The 13,291-nt window shown below is 43.8% G+C and overlaps 1 protein-coding gene across 5 annotated transcripts in view; it reads right to left on the bottom strand.

The window, feature by feature from the left end:
- Nucleotides 1-13,291, bottom strand: part of LOC133343904 (phospholipid-transporting ATPase IC-like) — a 57,433-nt gene that overhangs the window by 22,385 nt on the left and 21,757 nt on the right. For all 5 annotated transcript variants that reach the window (XM_061553898.1, XM_061553897.1, XM_061553899.1 and 2 more), the window contains exons 2-8: nucleotides 7,822-8,018; nucleotides 3,816-3,904; nucleotides 3,530-3,643; nucleotides 2,400-2,498; nucleotides 1,547-1,608; nucleotides 1,347-1,419; nucleotides 426-496 (exon numbers count right to left, since the gene is read on the bottom strand). In XM_061553898.1, coding sequence (XP_061409882.1) covers nucleotides 426-496; nucleotides 1,347-1,419; nucleotides 1,547-1,608; nucleotides 2,400-2,498; nucleotides 3,530-3,643; nucleotides 3,816-3,904; nucleotides 7,822-8,002 — 689 coding nt within the window. In that variant the 5' untranslated portion in view covers nucleotides 8,003-8,018. The remainder of the gene's footprint in view (nucleotides 1-425; nucleotides 497-1,346; nucleotides 1,420-1,546; nucleotides 1,609-2,399; nucleotides 2,499-3,529; nucleotides 3,644-3,815; nucleotides 3,905-7,821; nucleotides 8,019-13,291) is intronic.

Genomic DNA, 13,291 nt, shown 5'->3' on the forward strand with positions numbered 1-13,291 from the left:
TTGGACACACAAATAAAGGCATACATATGAATTGTAACGTAATTACCTACATTGGATTTGTTGATGACGTAAATTGTTATAGAACAACGAATGATGATGAACTGCAGAAAATTACTGAAGAACGAACCTCCGAAGTCCACGAAACTCGAGTTCAACAGCTCATAAAAGAGCACCCTTATCACTCACAATTATCTTGTTTGATTTGTTTATCTGTTGTGTTCTCATACCTTTTTAATGTTAATTTTTGTTATGTTGTAAAAGGTTTGTGTGGGGGGTTAAAATGTTAAGCGAATTGAGATGCAATTTGCCCGAATCACACTATCGAAAAACAAATTATCATCATCATCAAACGATGAGACGCAATCCTACTTTAGATCCTGAGATCAAGGAAACAGAGTGCAGCAAAGGGTCAGGCCAAAGATTACCCATCCAGCTCAGCTGTCTCCAGATAACACAAGCTGTTGGGTTCTGTTGTAGACAGCAGCAGCATGTCAGCCTAGACAGAGGCGCAGGGCAAGACCAACAGCAACAGTTAGACACAATATACTACCGTGTTTTACGCGTAGTTGTAATAAAAAGAATAATGTATAGGCCCCTGACCATGAATCTATGCAGCTCAGTGCAGTTTGGCAAAAGGGGGGCTAGGCTCAGATCTCATTCGTCACTGCTGATAGCCATGGCCAGGAATTGAACTCGGGTCGCTAAACACAATTATTTTATGATCCTTACAGGAAAGAGTGTGAAAAGTAAAGTTGTTAAATGATCACGAGGCCAAACGTGTTTCTGTTTTTTGAACGGATGTTAGAAGCCATATTACATGGTGTGACGTCACACGCCAACATCACAAGATGCAGCCCCACAAGGCAACCATTAGGAAGGCGTTTCTTACATAAGCATTCCCTGCATCATCACCGCTGGTTTAGTCTTTCTATTTTAAATATTTAATCATTGGGACACCCGTCCGAGAGACTGCATCATCAATCATTACTTCGAACCAAAAGTCAACGGAAATTGTTCCGATGACTGACTGCAGTGTGTTGTGGGTTGCACCATTTCGCAACACACGTGACAAAGAAAGGTAAACCAGGTACACTGTGCATGACACAACATGGGATGTATTTGGTGAGAATGGAAACTTATCTCTAACCCTTGCCCCTACACGTCAGTTTAGTTGAGGAGTTACACTGCAGGTTATTGCTTTTAGGGTTAATTTCAATGCTAACAGTGTTCACAATGTACATGTTACACTATTCACAAGCACACTAACAAATTAAGTGGACAGCAATGGCCAGACGTTGCTAGCATATTAACTAGGGTATCTAATCAGAAGGGCTAGTTGAACTTACTGGCACAAAATCATTTTTCTTTAGCCTTAAGAGGTCTCCCACTTGTATGTTCATCCACTTATCTTCTTTGAAGCTGCAATGGAAAATGGTGCAGTGAGTTATGACAACGTCATGTCTCAAAAGTGAAATAATGCGATAGTTCATGTTGCCCACAATGGCACCGAATTGGCACGGCCACATATTTCAGACACTCATCTCACCTTCCATTTTGCATTATTTCACATTTCCTGTTATTGATCTGCTTGTCACTTCTGTGCCTTGACTGAACAAAACAAAGCACATGTTAAAGGCAGAGTATTTACCAAGTGGGCTCACCATTTAGAACAAGCAAATAATGAAACATTACATTTCACATTGGCTAGTACTCATGAATTAAGGATACTGAAATGTGATATGTATGTTGAACTTCTGTCGCACTGTACGTAGCCAACCGTGGTAATCGGAGATGCGGCGAAGGACAAACTCGTGGTGTGATTGTACCAGGTGAAACCCACACACAACGTTTGTCAAAGCTAAACTGCCCCCCACAGGTGGCAACCAACATTGCGTCAAACAATAACAAGTACAATATCATTACCTAATTAAGGTTAAAGAATGCTTACTCTTCTGAAATTTCTACGTTGAATTCACGGGATTCAGAAAAGTTTCCAACGAGCACGGCAGGATTAATATTGGAACAATATGTCCTCAATGAAAATCCCATCTCAGCGGTCTGCTGATGAAAGCAACAAAGGAGTTGCCAGTTGGAAATGCCACCTCCTGCAGGTAGGCAGGCAGGTAGTGGTACATGTTCCTTTGTACGAAAACACCCTATCTTATTACCAGTGCTGTGTATTTTAAGAGGTAAGAGAGACCAACATGGTAAATTAATATAGCTACGTATAAAACGTGGGGGTTGCCACAGGAGATGAGGAGTTGATGTAATATTTGTTGACAGAGACACAATTTGTGCATACAGTAATACATTTAGTACCGAACGTATTTCACAGTTGGGTTTAAGGCATAAAGGAAGCTATATTGACTTTAGGCGTTGGCTATCCTGGTTTAACTCACAATATCATCCACAGCATCCTTGATGGCAGTAATTGAGAGCACAATAACCAGCGGTACAAAGGTGGTGTACCACGCCAGGGACGAGATGATTGGGATGGCCTGCAAGGAAAGATACAAAGATCAGCAATGGGGAGACAGACAGCAGAGGTACGCGACAGGAGACCGAATGAGACCGCAGGTAAAAGACTAAAGTACACAATGCGAAAGAGGGACAAAGATGGAAAACAATGCATGACAAGCAACAGTTTACAGCATAATCGTAATTCAAATTACAGATAAAGCTGACGTATATTTTTCAAGTTCTCCCTTGCCTAACAAATTTACCATTAAATGGGTTCTCATGGAATAAAATAAAGGCTTGTCTTTCATATTATCCATGAGAAATTGCATTCTAATTCTACCACCAAGAAATAAATACAAATTATGAAGAGCATAACTCCAAATATTTATCTGAAGTGCAATGCTAAAATAATATATAATCTCCCCCTAGGCAGTTTTTAGTATTGTGAATGTACAGCAAGTATCCAGACACAAGCAGGACCCTGCAGTCAGCAATGAGAACACTAGGATCCATTCTTCAGTCTTGGCACAAAGGGGCCCTTAAGTGTTGCAGTGGAAGTCTCTCAACATGCCCTTCACCAAACATGGATATTGGTGGAACCTTTCATAGCTACAAGCAGGGCTTAATGTGTCACGCTGCTAGGCTGCGTGACGTCACGTGTCGCGTACTTTAACATGAAAGACATGAGTGAGTCCTCATTAATGGCAGTTTAATATTGAGGACTAGGAAGTTAAATTTGAGTCCCGTCCTTAAGGACACCTGGTGACCCTGCACAATATAAACACAAAAGGGTTGTTTTTTTGCACACCACCGCCGTATCATACGGACAAAATAACCCGACATGGATGTGATGTCTTAAGATGTATTCCCGAAACAGCATTCTGAACTGTTCTGGCTGAAATTAAACACTGGTTACAGCCGTTTTAAAAATATATATACTCTATGTGTCATGCTAACCTTGCATTTGTAGACAGAAACCATTCGTTTTCATTATCAAATACAACATGGTAAAGCTCAGGGCACACCAGCATGAAATTATCACGCTTCCACGGGCTGACAATATGCTTACCTGCAGGATCAGCAGGAACAAAAAGTACACATTGGCCACCCGTTGGAATTGCTCGAGCAGATTCATGGGCAGAAAAGTCACGAGGTTGTACTTGGCAGTTTTGATGTAATTCCCCTGAAATGAAAGGGCCCGCGTGATACAGGTTATTAATATAATGGAGTGGCGGCAGTCCTCTTTGGAAAATGTGAAGGAAGGTGGACCGGTCACAATTCACTGCAGTTGAACGAACATTATGAATAAATATTTGTATGTAAAAGTATAATTTGCTTATCCAATGCACACTCACCTTGTACCGTTTTTGCTTCATACAGTGATATTTTGGGACCGTGAATTGGCCGTTGAACTCTCGATCGTTTGCCTTGACTTTCCATTCCTCTGTAAAAATAATAAAAGCAATTTTTTCCATCACTGGAAATCTCAATGCAAAAACTCATCATTTTCTTTGGGATCTCTTTCACCAAATGTATTCCAATTGTGCCCATGGCGTCATGGCACAGCACGTGAAACGCATCACGAATTGCCGTCGAAGACATTTTCTTCGTAATAATGCTTTAAGTGGTCGTTTGATCACTTTCATGGCATGGGTCTCACACTTTCCCATGTACTGTGCTAGGAGACGTTTTGCTAAATGACAGTCAAACTCATATTTATTTGTCCGACCTGGAAATAAGTGCAAAAAGCAGATTTAATATGAAACTCCAATTTTTTTTCTTTGTGTGCGGTCATTGGTGGCTGCTCTGAGACCATCAAACTCACTCGCGGAAGATTAATGAAGGGTGGCCACCTGGATTCAAACCCATGATTTCTGCACTGCCAGCTTCGTACTACCTCTGATCTCGGAGCCACCCAGCCATCTGTGTATCGACTGGAAGAAGCCCAGGACAAGGCTCTTCTGGTACTGCTCCAGTGACACTTTCAGTCAGCAACTTCCCACAGACAAATTTCCAGTCACCATTTAGGAAGTCAGAAACGAGGCCCTACTGGCCAAGTACGATGTGGCACACCCACAATATTACACACTAGAGGAAGTTCTATTGTTTCCTCGACACATCGCACCGTGAACCACTGTTTTGGCGATGCTGCCGCACTTTGGGTATCACCGCCAGCGGCGGGTTAACAGGTGTTGGGGTTCCATGTAAAAGTTGTAGCCACTGCTGAGAAAAAAACCTTCCCTCGAGGGAATTCTAAATAGCTACTCTCGAGGTAATTTTTGGCGGTCCAAAATATCTGCCCTCAAAGCGGCCCTCATTTTTTTTCTCTGCCTGGGATTGTCTATGCTGTTCTTTAAGTTGGTTTTAAAAACGAGGTTTCTTTTTCTTTCATACACTCTTTTCGGGGGAGCAGTGGTGCCACGACGGACATGGGTGCCGCCAACATGGTGAAGTATGGTCACAAAACCCCAATGGCCCACATGGTGTGGAGAGGTCTTCATCCATGCAGTGGACTGAATAATGGCTGCGTACTGTATTACACTTGGCTACTCCACATGTGTCTCCTATTTTGATCCCAATTTTAGTGGGGTTCTTTTTTATACATCTAAATAATATATGAATTAAAATGTCAGCTATTGTAACGGCTTTGGGAGCTGATGCAACGCTAACTACGTAGCCTCTACAAATGATTGTGTGATGAGAGCTGCAGAAGGGATGTTGATCCTGCAGACTTCCACAATGGAGGCCCCCTAAACACAAGCCCCATTCGAGAATGTCCGTTTTCTCTCTCCGACGGGTGTCCAGGTTGCACTGCGTACTGTTGGGCGCGATGCCCGGCGTTACGAACGCAAATTCGGTCCCTGAAGAAGTTCCCGGCACGTGCAGCAAAATCGTTGGCCATCGTGCGGAACAGCACGCGGCAATAACGCGACAGCACATCGGAGAGCTGTATAGCGCAATGTTCGCGTTTTATACTTGCGGTGTTTAACTACTTATCAGTTTGTACCAAGGCACGGACTTCACCTCAAGATAACACAGAGCACACTCCCTCAAGGTAAGCACAGCGAATAATTCGTTGTGCAATCCACAGGGATCTCCTCTTATCTTTCTTTAGCAGTGGGACTCTCTCCTCACATGCTCTTTCAGAATAGCGCTCGTATCGTAGCATGGTAAACAAAACCTAACGAACCAATCAATACATTCTACAACATTCTTAAACAGTAGATGTTTCATGTGTGGCTGTTTAAGTTTTAATAAATATCCTTAACTGGTGATGCATTTTTGCTTTCGACCTTCAACTTTTTCTTTATTTGCTTATCCTCCTTTTAACGGAATTTTTGGTTCCTGTGACCTAATGTATGACCTAATGTTACTTGTTTTTAATGATGTCATTGCAACAAGGTGTAGGTAGAGCATTTTCTCTTTGCTTACCAGATGGAAAACACTGGAATGGCTTTAGAATACACTATTTCCATTGTTTAATCAGTCAATCGACTTCATTAACCTGCCCTGAACAAGGGACCCTTCAGTGACTGGAAGCAAGTTGATTTTTGTTCTGCCGACTCGTTCGTAAATATGCAGCCGAGTTGGCCACGTGGCCGGAGTACCCAGTCGCAATGAAGATGGCTGCAAGCGCAAAGGCCAGTTGGAATTAGACTAAGCCCATCGTCCCTTTGGGAGCTGACTAAATTAACATGATGATGATAAGGCCTTAATACTAATGCAAGTAGTGTGGTTCAATATGTACCGCTCGATCATTCGGCTCCCGATATCAGCCAAGCTACACAGGCCTTAATCGCGTTTTTTTTGCGTTAGAAAGTGTAAATATAAATGAGTCGTTAAACCCACCACCACCCGGCGGCACAGCCAATTAGTAAGGTTTGTCACGTGAGCAAAACATGAAAATTCGTTACGATGTCTCCACAGAGTAAACCCACAACATTGACAATTCGAGTACAACATTTCGTCGGTAATTACAACCAGCCTCATCAGGCAAGAGCCAGAGTTGTGGAGAACTCCTCCTGTTACTAATTGGCCGTGTCGGGTGGTGGCGGGTTTAACGACATTTTTATATTTACGCGATCCAAATAAAAAAAACCTCTTATGGATATTGGTGGCAAAAGCCAACATGTTAAACTATACAAGCCTGCAAGGTGGCCAGGTGAAGGCAGCGCAGCAATAGATTGAATCTGACTGTGAAGAGATTGAACTGTTATCCCCTTGTTTGTGTGCGTTTTTCTCTGGGTTCTCCACTTTTCTTCGAGATGCCAAACACTAATTGATAGAATTGGTGAAACCAACCTCTGCCGAGTCTTAATGACTCGACAGAGGTTGTCCTTCCAGAATAGAACATCACTGTATTATTACAGTACAAACTAGTGAGGAAGGTTGCTAAACCACGGCCATCATCAAGGAATTCATCACACCACTTTGTCAATAGGCTCTTGTTACCTCACAAAGACTGCCCCCACTGAACATTCAGGTTTTGAATCAAAGCAAGCGGTGCATTACAGGGGCAAGTCCCTGCCCATCTCTCCACTGCAGTACTCACGTTGCACACGTGAATGTTGACTCTCGAGCCATTCAGGTGGGGGAGGTTGGTTGGCAATCTCCAGCTGTCTTACTATTTGCAAAACATTACTGAAGTAACAAATATTTACCATTACACTATGTTGTTCAAGTGATGGCAGTCGAACGTTTGTTCTAAATTTAAAATAACCTGAGCTTTAAATTAGCGAAGTGTTGAGAGGGTAGAGCGCTGATGAATGATTAATTTGCAAGATGCATTTTGTCATATGGCACATTGCCCTGGCCAATGTACGTTTTTTTTTTGCGATGACAGGAAACTGGAGAACCGAGGAAACCCACGGAAAACAGGGGGACACTTTGTTGTGAGGAACACATGTTTACCACTGCGTGATATGTTTCCTATATGTGCCTTAGTCATATCAGCAGTGTCAACATTGGCATCTATGGAGGAGGGTTTTTAAGGATTCTACTGGGCAGTTGGAGGCAGTTGCCCTCCAGCAGCAGCGGAAGGTAGAGAAGCGACGCTCACAACAACGAGCGGAGCTCCGGGCAGCTAAATCGCATCGAGTTGGCACAGTAGGGGGCACAGGTGGGGCAACTGGCAGTCATCTCAGTCAGTCAACCCATGGCACCTGGGTTTGTCCCGTGACCTCCTGCCAGCAAGTCTTCGACACTTCACGTGGCTTAAAAGTGCACCGAGCCTGACAAGCACCGTGGTGGAAGTCACCACCGCTTAGTGGCAAATAGCGGCTGCTCCTCTTGGTCATACAACTCTTCTAGCTAGCCATAAAATCCTCAAGCCACTTCCACAGCGATCACCTTCGTACTCACCAGGCTCATCGCCAGGATTCTTTTTGTCTTCCCCTTTACCGCCGTCCTCATTCTCATCCAAATCGTCGTCCGTGTTGTCGTCATCCTGGTCGTCGGTATCCCCGGACTTCTCCGCATCCTCGTACAAGTTCTCCAACGCGGGGCCCTCGTTGCTGTCCATTCCCGAGTCGGAGCCGTTCATCTTCGGGTCCCAGTGGCTGCCGATAGGGACAAGAGTGGTGGGGCTCATTACATTCGGGGACGAATCATCGAGCTTAGCAGATTTTGTTTATTGGAATAGTCACATGCTTACGGCAGCAATGCAATTTCATAAATTACATTTGCAACTTCAAATCCTGGCTGGGGCTGATGGAAATCATCATCCCTCCAGGGTTAATAAGGTAAATAGCGCTCTGTGGGAATGTAAACATGTGTTTGTTCTATCGATAGACTCACACCCACCAGGGGAATGTGGAATTTCCAGCACCGGCTCAGGGCTCTACACAGGAGATGAGCACCGCCTCAAAGCTCATTTGAACCGGAATTCACTTTGCGTTGATAAACTTAAGTCACTAAAACGTAGCAAAGCCGTAGAGAGCCCAGTTCGATAAACAGTACTGGGATAAAAAAAATCCTGATATTTTACGTTTCCACAAAAGGAACTGTATTAAATTACCGGGTTAAAGGTCACGAACCAGCCAATCAGACCGTTGGCTATTGATGTAGCTACCTCACTGTTGACTGAAGAGGTATAATTTTAACTTTATTAATATAAATACAGTACACGAAATGAAAGAAAATCGCTGCACACGTTAAATGTATTTTTAAAAAACAATACTTTGTAATTTATATTTCAAATTGGATTCAGTTCTAAAAGCTTGTTTATAAACGAGGAGTTGGGGCACAGCTGGCTTCTTCAGACCGGCAGGAATGTGGAGCTGACACATGACCCACCCACGTCAGCTGGAACATCAGCAACGAACTTTGCCTAAATTATAATTTCTCCAGAAATTGCTTTTCTTGCTGGCGTCAGCACGTTTTCCCGATCGCGATTCAAGCCACGCTGACGGAGCAGAAATTCGCATTCTTTTGTCCGTTTAAAACAACCCTTTAGAACGTAACACTTAAAATATTGTCACTCGTATACAGTACGATCATAGCAAAAGTAAAATACTGTTATGTGTCCACTAAATGCGGGTCTATGCCATACAGACCCAAGACACAACGCAGTCAAACAGGAATTGACAACAGGATCTGTGGTGTTTGTCCAACTGTGTCCCCACCAACGAGCGTGATTGAGCAATCACAGTGAAATGGGGTGATGAGGAAAGCCACGCACACACAAGCTGCTGCTGCTGGTGGTGGTTTCGCAATGCATAGTTTGAGCGGAGAGACGTGACTTGTGAATCATACGACTGTACATCAGGAGTGACCATTCCACAGCTTGTGCCTGTCTTTACGCTCACGCGCGCCTTCCCCATCAGGCACACGGGCAGCTACTGCCGTATTAACAAAACCAACGCAAATATTAATTCAATGTTAAGTCATCATTTAATACGTAGGCATTCGCAACCAATATCATGCCTAACATAGGTTTTTTTTCGGTTAGATCCCGTAAATATAAATGTGCCGTTAAAGCAGCCAGCACACGACACAGCCAATTAGTAAAGTTTGTCACGGGTTACATTAACAATCCTGTTCACTAGTTACTTCCATGGAGATTATCCCCTTCTGCGATGTTAATGTGGCAACTGTACAGCGTTTTACCGTGCAATTGTTTGAATCACGCCATTATTAAATTGAAGTATTATTCCGGTCAAGTTAGGTAATATTAATTATAGGTGAAATTGCACTTTCAAGAACAGGAGTCGCGGCTACTGGGGGTTAATAATGTGTACGGGGAGTTATGTTGTCCTCCGGCAGGTTGCGAGGGACAATCGCTCGGTTATCTCGGAGGACTTTATTGAGACATTGCAGTGGAGGGTTGCGTCGCCTGGTTGCAAACTCAGGAATTTTGTGTCGGTGATAACGGAGCAACGCGAACCAACCACGTAATTGCGTGTTTTGTACATTTCGAGTCTCCTTAACCAAACTGTTAACACATCATTGAAGTAAAAATTAGCTACATGTTTAAAAAACTTCATGGAGAAAATCGTTGCATTACAACATTCAGAAATTTAACATCGTTTCACTCGGCTCACCGTCTCTCCGCGGTCTATAATTTGCATCCAACTTTGTACGAGATCATCATTATCATCAGCCATGATCAGTCCACCGTTGGATGAAACCCTTCCCAACCCATGGATATTCCACATTCCAGCGATGGCACACAAGTAGAACTCCTCTTAACCATGACCCTATTATCTGCAGGTGCTATTATCCACTCAAATTCTCCCTCTTATCCACGAATCTTTGGAGTTTTTCCATCCTCCATGTAATAAGGCTTCATATTATCCACATTTTATTTCTGCAGCTTGGAGGAGTTGCGTGGGAATTGGTCCTATCATTCATGCAAAAACTAATTACGCGGGCAGCAAATGAACAACGGTATTTTAAATGTCCATTCCACTGCTGATGGATGAACAACTAAACATCCTGCAGGGAATTATGGCCTAGGAGCAAAACCTATTATTATTGCATAAGCCTGACTTTTACATAGCAGACCGCCTGACCGTGACCCCCAGACGGATCTTTAAATGTCCATTAACTTAGCATTTTAAAGGGGCAACATTAGCATTGGCATGGCCAGGGAGTCATACCTACGCAATTCCATGGCTATGGACAGTGCACACGCAACGGTAAAAACAGTGCGTTTTAGTATCCACTAAAACAATGTTCTTATTGTCCCCACATTTATGGCAGTAAAGTTGATTCACATAGCAAATACATCCTAATATCTGTGGCTTCTCCATAGGCCTTGATCATCCTCTTGTTTTGGAATTTACATTGGGAAATGTCATCATTACTCATCACATTTTTCACAGAAAATACACGATTGGCAAATTCATCCTCTTATCTGAGACTTTTTACGGATAAGTGCAGTACAATCGTGGACATGGCAGGATCAGTGGTGTAAATCCCTCGCCCTGTGGATTAGAGTTCGCCTTCAGCTTTATTCTTTTTACATTTCCCTTGAAGTAAACCCACTCACACGATACTACCCTTCTTCTGTGCGAACAAGGCCACAAAATCCGGGGTTACTTGACTCATACTTGACTCAGCCCAACAAAACATATTTCGCCGTCTGCACAACCCCTGACAAAGATCCCCCGTGTAGCCTTAACAGACTGTTGGGGCAAGTGCTGTTGGCGAGCACCTACGAAGACCGGCAGGCACACGAGTGGGTGGCCTGCACCATGACCCGACACGCACACACACGGACCCTCTCAGGATCAATAAAATCCATGCTTGCACAACAGGCGGCTGCTAGACTTTGGACAAACTCATCAGGATCACCTTGAAGACATATTCCAGAGCGACCATTAATAGCCCAACGCTTTTCACATGACGGTATCGTGCACACGTTTTTTCTAAAAAGTATGCTGCGTATTTGATGCCTAGCCAGGATTTTGAACGCACAACTTTCCTAACCCAAAGTCAAGAGAAGCATATTACAACAACAAAAAAACGCATGACCATATAATAATCTGCTTTAGAATACAAGTACTCCCGTACGGTAATTCCTCATTTAAGGTGGTAAATGCCTTCCTGAAAAGTGTCGCATTAAGCGAGGAATTACTGTCCGGTATATACATTACAGGGCACTATAAAGTCAGCCTGCCATCATGCCATGGCGGGAGAACGAAGCGAGATGAGGGCACGCCGCCGTGAAGATTATCGTTCCGGGAATATACCCAGAATTCCCGTACCGCCCAGAAACCGCGTTGCAACGGTGTGTTCCGCGTGATATCGCACTTCATACAAAGAGTATTGTGGTAATTTTACCAAAAATGGCTTCATTGTTAACAAGGTCAGAATGATCCATTGAAGCGGGTGGGTACACGAGGGCAAGGCCCAGACAAACTCAATAGTTCACCACTTCCCATGGGGAGGGTGAACCCAGGCCTAGACCAAGACCAAAGGAAGACCCTTTCATTGTGTGCGATTAACAAATGCTCTACCATAGTATTTAGATGGCATTGGTAAAGGTGATGGCTGAATTAACAACATAAACCCTAAACTATTTATTTTATATTACCAGGTGAGGCTTACTCAGTGTAAAGAATAGGCCAAGGCACATTGTGCCGGTAAAACGGCAGGATAAACATACATTCGCAAATCCTCCACACACTTAGCAGACATGCTGTAAAACCATGACGTTCATAAAGCACAGGTAACCAAACCCACCCTCTTCAGAACAATTTAACAGATCGTGCAAACATTTATTTTTGTCTAGGCTGCCTTCTGCCTCCCGGACATAGCAGTTACATATTTATACACAGTACCCGACTGTTTTATTTATGCTTTGAACTTTGAAATGAAAAACAACTTCCATTCAATCTTCAAGTTGCCTTTGTGAACAAAATTCTAGCGCACTGGAAGTGTATACATTTAATCTGCAGGCCTGAAGTCCAATACTTCGTGTTGATTTTGTGTTGATGTCGACCATTGGCAGCATGGACAGAAATGGGGAGCGGGGACCATGAGTGAGAGACATTCCACTCTTTTTTTCCACTTCTTTTGTACGGCTACTGTCGATGCAGAGCAACAACCACAAGCAACAACCACAATTTCACATTCAGGTGGTTAAGCCAGCAGACAACCGCATCAGGAGCAGCGGAGTGTATCGCTGTGATGTCTCCTTCGTATTCGTGGATCGGGCATTGCGTCGTTATACGTTGTATGGTCTGTTCTGGATGACCACAGACGCACACTGGAGAATTGTTAATTTTCCATTTGTGTATCAACTATCTGCATCTGCCATGGTTTGTGCAGTGGATGCGGTTTAGGGTGGACCATGAGCTTCGTGGAAGATCTTTTGCGTTTGGTCTTTCACAAGGTGTTTGCGAGTTCTTTCAAACTCCATTCAGCTCGCCAACGCTTCATCGGGGTCGAATTCACACTGTTTAATGTTAAGCACATGGGTCTTTTGCCACTGGAACATCTGCACCAGGGCCATGCTGAGCCAGGCTGCCGCAAGTCAGAGGGTGGAGGTTGTTGTTTTTCTACCGAAGAAGCCGAGCCGTGCCGCTGACATCGCACGTAAATGGTGACGGATGCCGTGAAGCTTTGTCTTTGCTGTACTGACATCACACAGAATGAATGCATCATTAACATTGCCTCTGGCCCTTACTTGTGCCCAAAATTATTATTCAGATCTCTTACGAGGCCAGCGGAGCACGGTTTGGTTACAGCTCAGCATGGCAGATTGTCCGTGGAAAAACACTTGTGCCGTGAGGGCACCATTATGGCTTTGGCTCGGATGTGCCTGTGGCTAAACGGTAGAACAGTATCCAAAGGCAGGCTTTTGACACTGTTCGTGAATGTTAAT

This window comes from Lethenteron reissneri, chromosome 18, assembly GCF_015708825.2.
Source record: "Lethenteron reissneri isolate LAM-NWPU_2019-01 chromosome 18, ASM1570882v1, whole genome shotgun sequence".
NCBI classification, from domain to species: Eukaryota; Metazoa; Chordata; class Hyperoartia; order Petromyzontiformes; family Petromyzontidae; genus Lethenteron; species Lethenteron reissneri.